Source organism: Pseudoliparis swirei, chromosome 7 (genome assembly GCF_029220125.1).
Source record: "Pseudoliparis swirei isolate HS2019 ecotype Mariana Trench chromosome 7, NWPU_hadal_v1, whole genome shotgun sequence".
Classification (NCBI taxonomy): Eukaryota; Metazoa; Chordata; class Actinopteri; order Perciformes; family Liparidae; genus Pseudoliparis; species Pseudoliparis swirei.
In genome coordinates this window covers 12,315,538-12,332,620 of record NC_079394.1, presented here as the reverse complement: position 1 = coordinate 12,332,620, position 17,083 = coordinate 12,315,538, and the positions used below count along the sequence as shown (strand labels likewise).

The window sequence follows — 17,083 nt, the reverse complement described above, 5'->3', positions numbered from 1 at the left end:
GTTAACTTATAATTTTTTATTTAAACTGACTGAGGAAATTAAAGTAATTTTCATCTCACATCAGACATTCAAAGTGACGTCACTGATTGTTGCTGAAACTGTGAAAAAGAAGAAGAAAAAAGAGACAGACACTTTAATTTGAAATAAACAGAGGGCCGATTTTCATGTTCAGCTACATTCCTGCAAATGTAGAAATGTCCTTATTCAGAGTAAGTTTACTGGAAGATCAATATCAAATTATATTATATGCTTCCATGTGTGCTAAATGCATGGATTAACAGATAGACATACAAATAAGACTTTTAAAAAAAACATGAATTCATACGTATAAGCTGCCTCGATTTAGCTCAATGAGATGAGCCAGGATATCACCTTGATGAAAGGGAAGCAGCTAAGCAAAGACTGAAAATGAGCAAACCATGCTGCAACGAAATTAAGGCAGTGGGCTCAGATATAATGTCATATGCTTTGAACGAGCAGAAAAACTAACTATGCACACCTTAAACCCGCCGGGAAAGCATCTAAAACAGCACGTAATAGGCCGGAACCGTAGTGCCAATGGAAGGGCCAACGCATATAATATATTTAAAAAGAGTAAATGAATCCCATAGCAGGAGTGGTCATACGGGGCCATATGCCACCTTGGTGCAACTGACAATCGTAACTTTGCGGTACGTTATTATCCTTAAACACCCAGCAGGGCACCTATAAAAACGTCACCTCTTCTCAATAACGTACTACATAACTCACTGAACGTAATGCTGTACGGTACATTACCTTGGTACGGGACAACAGAGGTCATGTGGGTCTACTCTTCAGCTAAGACGAAGGATCTTTGTACCTTACGAGAGAACTATATATTAATACAAAACACCTCAATGCGCATGCGTCCGGGAAGTACTGGTACCAGTGTTGCCAGATCCGCGGTTTTCCCGCGGAATTGGGCTACTTTTGAAGTGTTGCCGCGGGTTGAATTTTTTGTCCGCTGGTTCGGGTAGACCTATTTTGCATGCAAATACATGAATATCTTTAAATAAAAATCCATATTTTAAATGAAATAATTTATTTATACTCAAATCCTACCAAACGGACTCCAGATCAGCACGTACACACATGGACATGGACTTTAAAAGCAGTGTATATGGTTTGGCACGGGCATATTTTGAGTTCTGATATTGGGCTGGTTTTTGGGCTGGTTTTGATTGGCCATTGGGCTGGTTTTGTCACACAGACCTGGCAACCCTGACTGGTACCATCCGCAATTAATGATCTTTGTCTGATAGACGCTTCTGTCCTATAACCTAAAACACCAACACAAAACGCAGTCAACAGTCAAATGTAAGTTGATGTTACAATACACAGCCCGATTATTCATGTTTATTTGTTCCATTTGTGCTGTTATGAAGTTTTAGTTGTATCAAAAACATGTAATTAAGTTGAAGGACGTAGAACAAGTGAACTATAAATAAGTTAAAACTGCTAGCTTAACTGTACACCACTTGGAAACAAAGCTCACGTCTTTGCGTGTCAATCTTTAATGATGTTTACCGTCACAGGTCTGAACACGACAACGGTTTAATGCAAACCTTCCCCTCCGTCCGATTTAAAGCTCTCGACTATGTTTTTGAGGTGAGTTTTTGCGCCTTTTTTATTTGTTTTATATGTACGTCCGAATACTGTCATTAAACCTTGATGCTGCCTTCCTCCTTGGCCCTTTTATTCCAGACCACCACCAGTCTGAAGCTAATGATGAACCTACTGGCGCTGCCAGCACCTTACGTCACTGGTACCAGTGACCTGTACCCACACAGGGGCCAGCTGCCCGAAGTCACCTACAGGACACCGTGGATCAGAGGTAAAGAAACGGACCAACCACGATGTTCACGTGCACGTGTTGTGTGTTTTTAAGAGGGTTTTATTATAATTTTTTAAAATATCAAATGTAGTCCCAGTCCATTTCTTACTAGCTAGTGTGACATAATTTGCGAGAAAATACAATAAACTCCCCCTTTGAAGATATAGAGTTTGGGATTTGGGTTAAAAAAAATACATAATGTGATATAAATTAATGTTAAAATTAATGTTTCAGTTCGGGGACACAAATTCGTCACTTTCTTTAACTTATCTTTATGAGTATGAGTAAAAGTAATAATTTCCACTTTATAATGATTCTTACTGCTCTGATTTTAGCATATGGAAGCGCCAACAGTTATCCCAATTCTAAAAAAAAAAGAGGCATTACACAATTTAATCCCAATTATTAATTCACAGTATAGCTTTGCACACCTCTCACCAATTCTGATCGACTACCATATGGATTTAGGTGTTTGTTTAACCAGGTTTCTGTTGATTTTTCCAATCCCCCAAATCTACACAAATTGTTTGATTAATGGGAGATGGTTTGTGAGGTTCATTACCTGAGAGGAAGCACTTCCTCCTTTAAAAGTGTCCCAATCCTTCTAAACATCTTGCCGTCAGGTTTTATTTATTTAAACAAACAGGAACTTCTTTTGAACTTCTTTTAGGAAAGGTGATCTCAACCTGCAAACTCTTTGTCAGTGGTTCGGTGCTCGATTACCTGGGAGAAAAAAGCCAAGCAGATATTCCACCAGAAAGGTTTAAAAGGTTCTTACTGCATATTTTTACTCTCATTATGTTTTATTGTCTGATTTGTGGTTTTAAATATTCATATTCCAGATTTAAAGTGACTCTGAGTGATGTGAAAGGGGATGTGGAGCTGATACCCAGCTCTAATCCTGACTCACTGGAGGATGTAGACCCAAATGAGTATTTCTGCCTTTTAAAAGAGACACGGATCAATGACACGTGTCGGGAATCATTTTTTAAGTGGACAGCTGACCAGATGAAACATGGAAAGGAAAACCAAGGTAAGTCAAATGTTGCTTTCAGAATAATCATTTAAAGAATATCTATGACATTGATTGTCTTTCTCACCCAAAATCTGTGTATGTCTCTCAAAGATCTCCTCCTGCCAGACGAGCTCATCCTTGCCGATCCCCTGCCACACTTTAAGAGACATTTACCCACGCTGAAGGCCAAGCTGTCCAGGCTGAGGATGCTTCCTGTGGCCGACCCTCTGCAGAGCTCAACGGGAGTTACCCTCTCTGAGGACGCCATATTCAGGTGTGCGTCTTTTGAAAAACCTCCTGACGTGCACACCAGGGACCTCCAGACGTGTGCAAACATTCACGAGGAGTTTGGTAAAGAGTCACTAATGAAAGAAGAGGTAAAGAAAAAGGAATATGCAGAGTGATTTGCTCCTTATGTTTTTAAAAATGACTTCAAAATGCTCTTTTTGTTCTGTGTAGTCTCTTTTGCTTCCCGTGGTGGTGGACACACTGAGTTTGAGCCGAGACAACTGCACCACCTTCTCAAGCATCTGTGATCAGATGACCGTTGCTCCTGAACAGCTGGATGAGCAACTCCCAGTCCTGGCTGTGCTTCGTAAAGGTAATTAACATGAATTAATATATATGTGTATTATTAAGATCAGGGTAGGACATTTACATATGTTTTGGGGTGCAATGTTTTCCCCCACTGACTGAAATCCAGGGGCATTTAAAAAGAAATTGGGGGCACTTTTTTAAACTTGTGAAATCACATTTAACCTTTGTTTAAAAATAATAAATATACTTATTTAGACCTACAGTATATGAGCAATTGTCATACACATTTTAATAATAAGACTTTTAGGTAGTAGTCTACAGATTCAAAATGTTTTCTGAGATTTTTTTAACAAAAAACAAACAGAAAACATAAATCAGACAATCATTCAATTGTATTCTTATTTATTTGTGGTTATTTATTGTACAAATAATAATTATAACATTTCTTTTTTTTTTATAATTAAAAAATATATTTATTGATTGTTTTTTTGTGTGTACCTACCCAGTACAGGCAACACAGATAGGACACACACAACAAAGAACAAAGGACTACTAAATTATCATAATTATTAGAGGAAATTATGGGGGCCCTTCTAGTGATATCAGGGGCAACATTATATTTCTTAGGGGCAGTTTTGCCCTTTGCCCTCATGTATTTCTGACGCTGATTAGGATATATAGAAATGCACAGTGGCACAGAAATGTAAACTTGGAGTCACATTTCTCTCGGCTCTCCCGTCAGATGGACCAGCATCGGTTGACATTTCACGATACCAAGTACCAGAGGAGCCCAACAAGAAATGCAGCATCAAGGAAAGCTTGTTGGATCCGGCAGGTAAAAGTTACAGAGAGAAAACACGGAGGGGTAACTTGTTAGTTCATCGTGTTCGGACAGATATCGTTTACTACCATGCACCACCTGACAGCTGAGATGGAAGAAGTACTTATATCTGTTATTAAGTACAAGTAGCAAGACCATACACAGACCAATAATGTCCTGCATTTTAAAATGTACTTAAAAATATGAACATGTGAGCTGCAAAATGTACTTAACCCTTGTGTTGCCTTCGGGTCAATTTGACCCGATTCAATGTTTCACCCTCCTGTCGCCTTCGGGTCAATATGACCCGATTCAATGTTTAACCCTCCTGTTACCTTTATATTTACTAACATATTTTACCCTTGAGGTCAATATGACCCCAGCTATTAAAATCTCCAGAAAATTATTAGAATTAATATTGTTTTCCAAGTTTAAGTGTGAGGTACTTTATGTTTGTTTGTTGACTCCCGAAAGAACACCGACATTAAACATTGAATCGGGTCAAATTGACCCGAAGGCAACACAAGGGTTAAAGCATTAAAAATACAATAAAAGTACTCATTAGGAACACCGGCCCCTATCATTATTCATGATGTATAAATACTTACAATTTGCAGTTGGTCGGGGTGAGCTATTTTTATATGTTATATACTGCCAGGAAGTTTAATCTTTAATAATGCATCATATCTTATAAAATGTTTATAAGTAAAATATTAATCTAAAAAATAATTAACTGTTAAATAAATGTAATGGAGTAAAAAAAAAGCACTGGTTGGATGTATTTAAGTACATATAGTAGTAGTAGTCAAGTACTATAGCATTTACATTTGATTTGCTCCTCTATAGTTGTACTCTATAACATTTGAAAATATGACCTCCAAATAATGCATGGTTATTTTTTCAAAGGGGCCACCAACCAATCAAAGTTCACTTTCAAAATATTTTGAATAGAATACAAACAATAAAATAATGTGTAATATGATTGTTTTCCCTCTTTTGGTCCTAGAGGTTGGTGCAGAAGGTAGAGAGGCAATGTGCAAACACTAATACATCTCCCTCTCAGGACGCGTGATGCTTCCAACTGAAATGGAGCTGGACGTGACTTTGACCCCGAGTGCCAAGACCAGCCAAACCCAAACATGGCCGCCCACCTGTGAACTCCAGAAGGAAGAGGAGGTGTCCGTGATCTACGGCGGGTGAGTGATGACATCACGGGGTCAAACTGCTCGTACGAAGTGTACAACATGAAGTTAATGAAGAAAACTAAATCAAATACTTTTCATAAACGGCCTTAGTTGAGATGACTCCAACACATGCAGAGAATAAAACCTTGTGTATTGCATTAGAAGTAGATATCACTTCTAATTGTCTTGTCACACGAATGATTGTCACGTAGATCTCTGGTGTCAGCAAGAGCTCAGCAAGAGATGGAGACGGCACTTTGGAAAGCGGAGAAGCATCTAACCTCCGTGGTGGGCTTCCTGTTGGCAGGTGAATGTTTTTCGTTTCCAACAATCTGTCGTCGAAGTAGCCCGTCGCGTTGAGTCTGAGCTCTCGTCAAACGAAGAACACCAGCTGACTGACGGTGTCTGAAGCTTCCAGCGTCACTTCAGAAAGCACTTCGATCAGTTTGGTCATTTTGGCATAAATGCTGTCGTAGAATTACGTGCCTCTGTTCACTGAATCTCTAATATCGCCAGTTTGAGAGACCTACACGACAAATAAACCTATAAAAGGACGTTATTTAAAAATCTAACCCGCTTTATTTTCCCACAGAGCCTCAAATGTGCGAGCCGGCTGTCGACTTCCATCCGCTGTCTGAAGCCTGGAAAGTCATAAAGTCCGAGAATCGGAGCTCGGTCGTCATCGTCGGTGGCAGACCGCAGTCGGGGAATGAGACCGCGGCCCCGCCTGTGTATTTGTGCGGCAACAGAGAGTTCACAGAGAGCATGAGGCCCGAGTTCCCCCCCGCCACAGAGGAAAAGATGGAGGACTTCAAAAAACTGTCCCCTGAACACGTGGAGAGTGAGTCGTCTGTTCGGTGTCTTATTGAATCTTTTGTTTTGTCACAATATTACAGTGAGTGTGGTAGTTAGAAGGGGATTTATGTGTTGTTTTCGATAATTATTTGAGCTGAAACAATCTATTAAATTAATTACTCAGTCAACGGATTAAAACAATCATTGACACATTTGATAGTATATATATATATATATATATTTGTTGTAAGTATGCCAAACATATATATACATATATATGATATATATACATATATATGTATATATATATGATATAGACATATATGTATATATACATATATGTATATATATAATTTATATATCCATATATGTATATATCTATATGTGTATATGTTTGGCATACTTACAACAAATATATATATATATATATATATATATAAAATAATACTGTCAAATGTGTCAATGATTGTTTTAATCTGTTGACTGAGTAATTATATATATATATATATATATATATATATATATACACAAATGCAGTAGCGGCTGGTGGAATCTTTTTTTTGCTAGTGCCATCCAATCAATTTTATAAAACATCCCAGTATGATTTAATGCATAAAAAGTATCAAACATGTAGTTAAATATTTAACATTTATCCCTGACTTAATGAGAACATCTTAACATATTTATATATTAAGATGCCTCTATGAACCGTCTTAGGGTTAAAGTGCTTAAAGTTCTTTTTTATTTTTTGGGGGGCTCAAGGTGGGTGGGGCCAGCCACCACTGTAACAATATTAATATTAGCTTTTGTGTTATCTAAGTAAGAAAACTGAATGTTTTGGACATGGCCGTGGTAAACTTTATTTTATACAGCCAGCAATTAGTTGATTGTTTTAGACGATTACAGTTTGAGATTGTTGAGTTCTCACTCGCCGTCTCCTCCGGTCTCAGTCACATCCGTTCTGATGAAGCCCACAAACGAAACTCCGTCGCCTCGCCCGAAGAAACGTGAAACGGACGCTTTTCCTGCTGAAGCGACCTCCGCCGCCACCCGTCTTCAAGAGGAAACCGATGCCGATGCGTACCAGAACGCCTCCCTGATGCACACCGCCAACGCAAACCACAAGGCGGTAAAACCGGCGCCCTTATTATTTTCTCACTCTGCTGCCACCACCACCAGAGATGGGGTTTCAGAGGGGAGGTTTCTAGAAGATCCAGGCGTGGTTTCTGCCCGTAAGACCGAGCAGAGCGCCGGGTCCGCCGCACACCGTCACAGATGCCCGCAGTTTATGAGACGACCACCGGAGGAGGAGCTCAACCCTCTGGCCACCTTCATGCTGCTGAGATCTCGGCACACGGCTCCGGCTACTGAAGCGTCTCAGAGCTCGACTCCAGGTACTCTGGGAAATGACTGTGCTCACACTGTAGAGGTACTTGTGCACATGCACACAACTATGAATTATGGGTAGTGGAAGGTAGAGAGCCTAGATTTATTATTTTAAAGAAATGAAAGTTTCCGAGAGATATTGATATCACGATGCTTTTTTTTGCATTTTTTTAAGGTAAAATAGAAATATGCACTTCTTGTACTACAAGTTACTCAATGGAGGATTTTATTTTGTTTTAAACGTTGGCGCCATCAGGTGGTCAAATCATGAATGTGGAGGTTTTCTTAGACAGTCATGAAACTCAACGAAATAACTTCATCCGTATTTGTGTTTTTTTATTGCTGTACTAAATAATTAATAACACACATGCCTTAATTTAATTAAGCTTAAATAATCAAATTTTTGGGATAATTATATTATTTGTAGTAATTTAAGGTCAAATCTTTAGTTCTAGCTTTTTAAACCTAACCCTAACCCTAACCCTTTTTATTTGACTATGAAACTGAATATATTTGGGTTTTGGACTGTTGGTTGGACAACATAACATTTTAAGGCATTTTGTAGACCAAATAATTCTTAGAAAATAGAGGAAATGTTTAAATAAGTAATTTATAATATAATAAAGAAATAATGTGTTCATGTGAATAGGCTTAAATAAACTGTCACCTTTACATGGCTTATTTAATATGGAATTAAAAAAATAAAGATTCAACGGTCAGCAAGGCGGCTCAATGTATTCAATCCCAGTATAATGACACTGGTGTCGAGTTACACACTGTTACATCATCTCATTCTTTCCATTAGCACCAAACACGGACCAACCAAGCACACCATCTGAGCACCGTCAGCCTCCACCAGCGCAGATGCAAAGATCAGATCAGAGGTCGACGTATATGAGCAGCGCCATGTCAGCAAATGCTACTAGAGAGCAGAACGCAGCCGGCCAGGCGACGGGTACGATCCTCCCTGCGGCGCGTCAGGCCGTCCCTCAGAACCGACAGGACAGCAGAGTGATACAAGTCCAGGCTACCGGTGCGAAGCCAAATCATATACCGAACATGTGTCCTGAAATTGTGAGAAAAACCTGGATAAGATGGTTGAGAAATTGTTTTGAAGTGTGTGTGTGTGTGTGTGTGACTCGCTCCTTTACAGACAGCCAGCAGCGAGCCCACAGTGAGCTGCTGGCCTTCGCTCAGCCGCGTCTGAGGGCTGCCAGGCAGCTGGGCCTCAACTTTCCGGTACGAGGAGACTTCAGCTGCCTGGCCCCGGACCAAACGCACTTCCTCCTCAAACAGCAGGAGAAGGCGCTCTGCAGGACACACGCACAGAGTGCCGAGCGGGTCGGAGGTACAAAACACCAGGATGTAGTGCAGAAACACAATTTTTTAACGTGTGACTGTTCTTTGAGATATGAATTCAGAAAATCTATGTTTAAAAAAGGTGTGAAATCCCTCTGCTGGTCGTGTGTGTGTGTGTGTGTGTGTGTGTGCAGATCAGGAACTGCTTTTCAACCAGGCGGCTCTGATTCACGTGTTGGTGACGTTTAAGGAGGTGCTGCTGAAGTGTGACCTCGGTACTGCATTGGGTCAGTACACGTGGATTTAAAACTCGGTTGTAAAGTCCATTTCTGTAGTTAAGGGTCAAGATGCTTCTTAATGCAGAGCAAACACCTCGAGTCATCATGTCTCTGTCAGGGACGACGTGCGGGAGGTTTTATTCAGATTTGATTGACAAAAAAAAGCAAAGAAATATATTTGTTTAATGCAAATCCATTTAACCCAGTGAGAAAATCCATAATACCAGAAGTGTACTAAAACTGGTCCAGTTCTTCAGACTTCATCTCTCCTCTTAAGAAGCTGAAGGGGAACACATGTTTTCGGGGCTGTCTACGTGTATTTATGAGGATTTCCATGTGTGCAGATTCATTAATCTGCATTTCAACAATTCTTTTTCTAGAGTACTTGACCACGGCAGCGGAGGCGTGTGCAGAGCAGAGTCTGGAGCCGCTGGTGAAGAGGCTGCAGATCGTCCTCTACCTCAGCCACAAGAGCCAGGAGGCGAACCTCAAACTGCTGGAGCTGCAGGCGCTGCTGGCCTCGCGACTGCACGGCAGAACGGGACAGAACAACACGGAGAAAGTCCGTTTTAACAGCACCAATCAGGTTTCAGTGTCGGAAAAAAACCGTTGCGCTGATCATTTGTCCGTCTGTAGATCCTCGTCATAATATCGGTGGACTCCGACGACATCAGATCTCTGATCATCAGCAGTTTGAGCCGCGTGGCTGGTGAGCGACCCTCCATCTCCTTCACCTATCAGCTACACGACACTTCTAATAACTAATAATCACCACCGTGCAAACGGGAGCCAAACACAAAAAGTTACTGATGCATCAGTTTGCTTCCTAACATGTGACGCTCACATGATCATGTACGTGTATGTGAAGTGTGTTTCTTTTGTGTGTGTGTGTGTCGACTCAGGTGCAGCCGTCACAGCAGTTTGTCCCGAGGGCGACAAGAAGAAGCTGAATGGTGCCAGTGTGGTCAGCAGGTAAATGTGTGTTCATTGCATAATTTACACACATACAGTGGGCACGGAAAGTATTCAGACCCCTTTAAATGTTTCACTCTTTGTTTCATTGCAGCCATTTGCTAAAATCAAAAAAGTTCATTTTATTTCTCATTCAGCTTCACTCAGCACCCTATCTTGACAGAAAAAAACAGAAATGTAGAAATCTTTGCAAATTTATTAAAAAAGAAAAACTGAAATGTCACAAGTATTCCAGCACATTCCTCTTTGATCACATATTAGCACTAATAGACTCTACAAGCAGCAAATGGTCATTTAAAGTGCTCCTGACTTTGAGTTTTATGAACCTCAACTAAAAACCATCCCTCGTTTCACACCGAGTAAGCAACAGGAGTGCTTTGGTGTCTTTTTTAATATCTAATAATATTAATATTTAATATTTAATATATTATTTTGAGTACATGGGTACAACACTACCGGTACCATAGGACTAACTATTTGGAGCTCTGAATTATGCACCGTCATCATCCTATGCATCAACTTTTTTCCTTTTTTTCTCTTTGGGTGGGTGAATTATCTACTTACTTTATTTATTTATTTCATTATATTTCATCTACTTGTGTATTTTTCTTTTCTTTTTCCTAACTTGTGTAATTTTCTGTACTGTTTAATGTAGTGTGCTCTGTATGCTCTGCATGTCGTCTTGCATTGTGAAAATATTTGGAAAATATAATATTTAAAAAAAGAGTGCTCTTATGTCACGGAGTAAGTGGTTAATCAATTTTGTTGCTGTGTTAAGGAAATATTTCCAAATATCTTCCAATTTGTGTTTAACAAAGTGTCCCCCCCCCCCCCCCCAACCGCTCCACCAGCGTGTGCGACAGCGCGTGCGTGGTGGTGTACGAGCAGCACGTCGGGCCCGACTTCCCCTGGAGCTGTTTCTCTCTGGTGGTGGAGTACGACCACCCGGGCCACTCCCCCTGGGCCACCGTCTGCAGGGAGAGGAGCATCGGTCACCTCGCCTTCAGCACGACGCTCCCCGACGCTGGTCAGCTGCTGCCACCAAACACACACACACACACACATAATATTATTCACACGATTGGACAGTGATGTGTGATGTTCTTTTCAAGAAGCCCCGTGGTCCCTGGAGGACGCGGTGCCATACGTGCTGTTTGTCACTGAGGGACTCCTCAACTGTCCTCTGCTGCTGCAGACACTGGAGTCAGAGTAAATGATCCCATTCATGCGGTGAAGTCTGATTCAATCACACACAGCCTGTCAAATACCTGGATTACCTGGCAATATCATCTATAGTTATTTTACATTAAATGAGATGGTTCAATATGTTCAAGACTCCATGGGAACCGTAAACCTGCACACTAACCTGCAGTTTACACAATCTAATAAATTATGCTCTAAATATGATCAGCTGTTAAATAACAGTTTACTCGTCTTTTAGAGGAAATCAGTCAAACACATGCCTCGTCATGTCGGACTCGAGTTTTTTCATTTTTTTTCATTTAGCCATTACTTTTAGATATTTAAAAAGTAAAATTATCATCATACATTTTGAGTCTTTCTTACTCACTTTTTTTAATGTTATACATTTTTCCTGTTTGTTTAATTTTGGCCACTTCTTCCTAGTAACTAACGATTGTTTTCTTTATCAGAAAATATTGATGTCATCAAATATTATGTTTTGTTCGCTCAACAGTCCAAATCTGCATTTGTTTTTCAATTTGAAAATATATCAAATTAAAAGAAACAAATCCTTACCTTTTGAGAGGCTAGAACCAGAGAATAAATAATTTATCATTCATAAAGTATGAAATCAATTATTAAATTAGTTGCTTATTCATTCTCTAGCAATCACTAAATTGATTAATTGTGTCAGATTGTCTGGTTATTCTAATATATCTCTTACCTCTAGACATTTCAAGAATGTTCTTTTACAGATGGGCTTTTACACGCAGTGTTTCTCCCAGACTTGCCAGTGAAGATAAATCGTATAAACCATTATCTAAACACCACATGGTGAAAGTTGTCTCTCTCTCTCTCTCTCCGTGTTTGTGTGAAAGCTTTGACATCACGATGATGGAGCGGAGCCACTGTCCGGCCCTACAGATGCTCGGAGGGACCCAGCACTACGCTGCCATCACAGTGGATGAAAGCACCGTCATCATCATTCAGGTATCCTGCTGCATCAACACACACACACACACACACACACTGTAGCGTAGGATCCAATTTACTCCGTACTTTAGTTTTACTACCTCAGCAATAAGGGGCCCAGCTGGCTAGCCAGTTCCTCCACTAAGAAAAACATGCAGGACACAAAGCAAAACACAAAAAACACCACCCGGAATACAGTTCATTCAGTGTCTTTCAATTTTTATATATTTCTTCGGGTCAAAAGATAACAGACACTGTCCTTTAACTGAAAACCAGACTCAAAAGGAGTCTGGAGATAACTGACATTTTCTCTGCACACGTTAATTAAATAAAAGTGGACCAAGGGGAGTTGGTCACCACTCAGTCTTCACAAATGCTTGACGGAAGCTGATTGCTAACTACCACGTCTTTTTTCCCTGCTTCACCCACTCTCGCTCCTTGCGCTGGTCACCATGCTGGTTTTCCAAAATGTTTGTTTGTTCCCCTCCCTTTCCTGCTCACAGGTGTGCTAATTTATAAACTTTTAGGCTCCACCCACTTTTCCTATTGGGGGAGGGAAAAGGATGTCCTCTGCTACAACACAAAACATACACATCAATTATGACGCTGACTTTCTTCCATGTTTTTATCGCCCTCTACTGAGCTTCTTGGATATTGCATGGAAATGTGAAGGAAGAAATAAATCTCGTCTTGACAGCGACAACTAACAACAAACCGCTTCTGCAACTGTGTGTGTTTGTGTGTGTGCGTGTGTGTGTAGGAGGAGGATGAATTGTGTGAGGTGCGAGCCAGTGAGAGAGTCGTGATGAGGCTGACCGCTCTCTCTTTGCAATACAACAACTGTTGGCTCATCCTGCACTGCAGAGACAGCCAGGGAGGAGGGTCAGTGTCCACGCACACACACACGCACACACACACGCGCACACACACGCGCACACACACACGCGCATACACACATGCACGGCGTCATTGATTCTGTCTGCCTGTGCAATGGCAGGTTTTCCGCTGAAGCCTTCGGCAACTTGGTGTTGGTTTACTCGTCTCTGGTGCTGTTCGGCATGAAGTCTGAGGATCTCGACATCAAGGTAGAACAAAAAAACGGATTTTTTAACTTTTAAGTCCTTGTACCAGTCTATCATCTAGTCATGTGACATGAACCTGTGCTATGTGGTCAAATAAATGACATTCATTGATCAACGCGAGACCGAGATTGTTAAATTCAGCTCCATCCCTGAATTGACGTGAAAAAGTGACACAGCGAGTCGCCTGCGAGCGGCGGTGGCGGGCACGATAACGGTATCGATAAATAATATCAACTGCTCTGCTCGCCAGGTGCTGATTGTGTCCGAGGTGATTGAAATAGCCAAATGGATCCGCCAGATCTGCTTCCACAGCCTGACGGCCGGTGAGAAGGACCGGCTCAGCTACCTGGACCGAGACTGGCTGAGTGCGATTCCTTCACAGGTGATGCACAGCGGGGGTCTCATAGTCAGCTGAGCCTGAACGCACCTCTTGCAGGGTACAACGGCTTCTGCTGCGTCAAACTTGACCCTTTTTATTAAGATCATTTAGAGGTCGTATATCACATCTATCATAACTTGCATCTGCAGAAGACGTTCATTTGTTCTTCCCCCTCCAGGAGGAGAAGTGTCTGTTGCAGTTCCCGTCTGTTAACCCTCTGGTTAGTCAGCTGATGCTGAGGAGAGCGCCGTCCCTCCAGTGGCTCCTGGGGGCCTCTCTGCCTCAGCTGATGGAGCTGCTCCCCGAGGTGCCACATAAAGTCCTCAAGGTGAGCACCGATATCTCACCACGTTCAAGTTTACCTCGGGCACACACACACACACACACACACACTGCATGTTGCTTTTCTGCCTCTGTGATCAATGTGTTGCACTGCAATTATTTAAATTGTGAGATATGTTTATTGTGTCGTCCTATAAGTGGTGTCGTCCGGATAGAAATATAGGTTTGGATATACAATTATTACATTCAACAGTGTTTGTCAATTGTGATATTTGTGATTATTATTTCAGTATTAAGGCTGCAACAAAGATCATTTTCTTTATTGATTATCCTGCTAATTTTGTTCTTGTTTTCTGTCATTTAGTGTATTAAATGTCGTGAAAAAGGACCAAAACAAACATTTGTCAAACCAATGGCAGAAAAGATATCTCATTTATTATTATTTATTATTTATACTCTTATATGTGTCACCAAAAAGCAGCAAATTCTCACATCTGAGAAACTGGAACCAGAAAATGTTTAGTAGAAATGATCAAAATAGTCAAATGTTTTTATATTATTATTAATCACTATTATTTTGATACAATTATTTTTCTTTTGATTAGACCGTACTATGTGTGCAGGAGAGTTCATACATTAAGTGTAATTGAGGTCAAACAAGTGACATCAGCACTGAACAGCCACTCTTCTTCGTCTGGGTTCAGCTGTTCAGTGACACCACCTCCCTCTGCACACGGACCACGGACCGGCCAGAGCCTCCGACCGACGGTCCACTCAACAGCCCCTGGACCACCGCTGCTGACCCAAAGGGCATGGACTCTGACCCACAGCAAGAAGCCCCCATCAATCCCCACCCAGAACTATTCTGCAGTCACCAGAACTCCAGCTTCCGGTTCGGAGCCGATCAAAGCTTCAGCGAACCGTACCCGGACTCCACGGTGCAGGAGGGCAGCGTGGATAGACTCGACCTGAGTTCCTCCTTTGGCAGCCCAGATGTTCCCCTCCAGAGGGGCTGGACCGGCAGTGATCCGTGGAGGGAGGAGGCCAGAGGCAGGGAGGAGGCCAGAGGCAGGGAGGAGGCCCGAGGCTGGGAGGAGGCCAGAGGCTGGGAGGAGGCCAGAGGTAGGGAGGAGGCCAGAGGCAGGGAGGAGGCCAGAGGCAGGGAGGAGGCCAGAGGCTGGGAGGAGGCGACATTTTCTGGCTGGAGGCCCAGAGCCGGAGCGGTGGGGAGAGTAGTCGGAAGAGCAAACGACGAGTGGACGCAGAGAGCTCCATCGAACCTCAGCATCGACACTCGCGGAGTCCAGCCGGAGAGTCCTTTCACGCTGGACTCCACATTCGGTCTCAGCCACCCGCTGCAGCCGCCGGCCAGCGGTCAGAGCTGCACTCCCTCTTCGGTCTACGGTGACCTCCAACATCCAGGCATCCAGCAGGGCCCCTACGGCCTGAGCCCGCCCACAGAGGTCGCGCTGTGGGGTCGAGGAGGTCACAGCAGCGCTGACCACCTCGCGAGTAGCGGAGAAACGCCGACGAGTTCGGCGCACTACGGCTCCAAATGTGGGATAGGACAAGAGAGGAAGAGGAGGGGCGAGGCCGCCGGTTCGGTGGGAACAGGTGAGTGATGGACGCTGAAGGTCAGTTTCCATCCACCGGTTATGAAAAAAGACTCGAGCAAATACATCACGACGTGCAAGAAACCAAGACAAAAATGTCAGATCCTCAAATTATGCATAAAACAAATGTGAATTCCATATTTCCACCACTTTGCGTACATTGTTTTTCCACCCTTTGAAGTTTGACGGATGCCATTTAATACATTACAGGGGAGGAGGGCGAAGATGAAATGACATCATTAAAAAGAGTGTCGGGCTGGAGAGTTAGTGTGTATCTTAACGACTGGCAGAAGCATTCATTTCATATTCCCTTATGACAATTCTCTGGAAAATTAGTAAACATCTGCGTTACATTTGGTTGGATGTTTATTTTAAGCGTTGTTTTTATAGGAGAAATTGAGATTTGGATATTTCCGTGCGTTTGTGTTGCAGTGTTGACGCCACTGAAGAGAGGGAGGCTGAGCTATGAGAAGGTGCCCGGCAGAAGTGACGGACAGACGAGGCTGAAGCTATTTTAGGCGTGAACACCGACAAGAAAGTTACGTTAGATTTCAGTTAATTGCATAATTTAAAGCTTCTGAGGTTTTATTCATGTTATATGGTGGTTTTTTGCCTGGTTAGTCTGCATAATAGTTTCTATTGTAAGCCAAGTTTCCCCATCTTTTAAATATGGATTAAAATGTCTTTATTGTAGGCATATATTCTCTTAACGAGCATCAGTGCTCCTTTCCTGATATCTTCTCAAACCAGCTGTGTTGAGAGAAAAAAAGCAGGAACAGAAATTAAATTGTGAAGACATAAATAATATTTAATTCTTTTTTTCAGTCTAATAGTTTGATAATATAAAATACTGATTGTTTTTTTATATTGGTTGTCTGCTAGTTTATTGTTATCCTATTTATTCTGAATTGTTTGGAGACTTTTATGCTTGAATTTCAACACACTTGTTTTTCATTGTGTGTATATTTGGAATAATCTGTATCGTTAGGCAGAACTGTAACAGATAATAAATACCAATACAACACAGTTGTATTATAAAATGTTTTTAAAAATACTACACATTAATAAACAGTTGAAATGCCTTCCAACGACTATTTTATTGTGTAAAACAGTTTTTTATATGTTTAAATACAGCTTGTAAGAAATATAATGTGCTCGCAATTTTTGTTTTTAACAAAATAAGATTACAACAGTGCACATTTAGTTTTTTTGTTTTTCTCTCCCCACACAGAGCATGCTCAGTGGGGAAAAACAAATTGTGATTTATGGTTGGAGGAGTGGGGATCGAGGGCCTTTGCCAGCCACACTGATAACGCCTCTCATTTGAGCAGCTCCAATGGTGGGGCCATTTCTTTCTTTTTTTTCATTTAGTGAAGCAATCCCCTTATCGTCGTCTCTCAGCATGTGGAGAGAGTGCTTATCTTCACGAGCC

General features: G+C 41.7%; 1 protein-coding gene across 1 annotated transcript; it reads left to right on the top strand.

Annotated features, from left to right (window-relative positions):
• The first annotated feature begins 1,571 nt into the window (after positions 1-1,571).
• On the top strand, positions 1,572-16,733 carry LOC130196701 (protein shortage in chiasmata 1 ortholog). Its single transcript, XM_056419029.1, is given in 27 exon segments — positions 1,572-1,629; positions 1,726-1,855; positions 2,526-2,616; positions 2,698-2,888; positions 2,982-3,247; positions 3,330-3,471; positions 4,123-4,242; positions 5,291-5,403; positions 5,580-5,718; positions 6,004-6,252; positions 7,157-7,600; positions 8,398-8,625; positions 8,746-8,940; positions 9,086-9,178; positions 9,550-9,731; positions 9,806-9,878; positions 10,072-10,141; positions 10,993-11,168; positions 11,254-11,350; positions 12,202-12,313; positions 13,056-13,177; positions 13,293-13,380; positions 13,628-13,759; positions 13,935-14,084; positions 14,743-15,099; positions 15,226-15,652; positions 16,084-16,733. Coding segments are annotated over 27 exon segments (4,524 nt in total). The 5' UTR covers positions 1,572-1,578; the 3' UTR covers positions 16,170-16,733.
• The last annotated feature ends 350 nt before the right edge of the window (positions 16,734-17,083 follow it).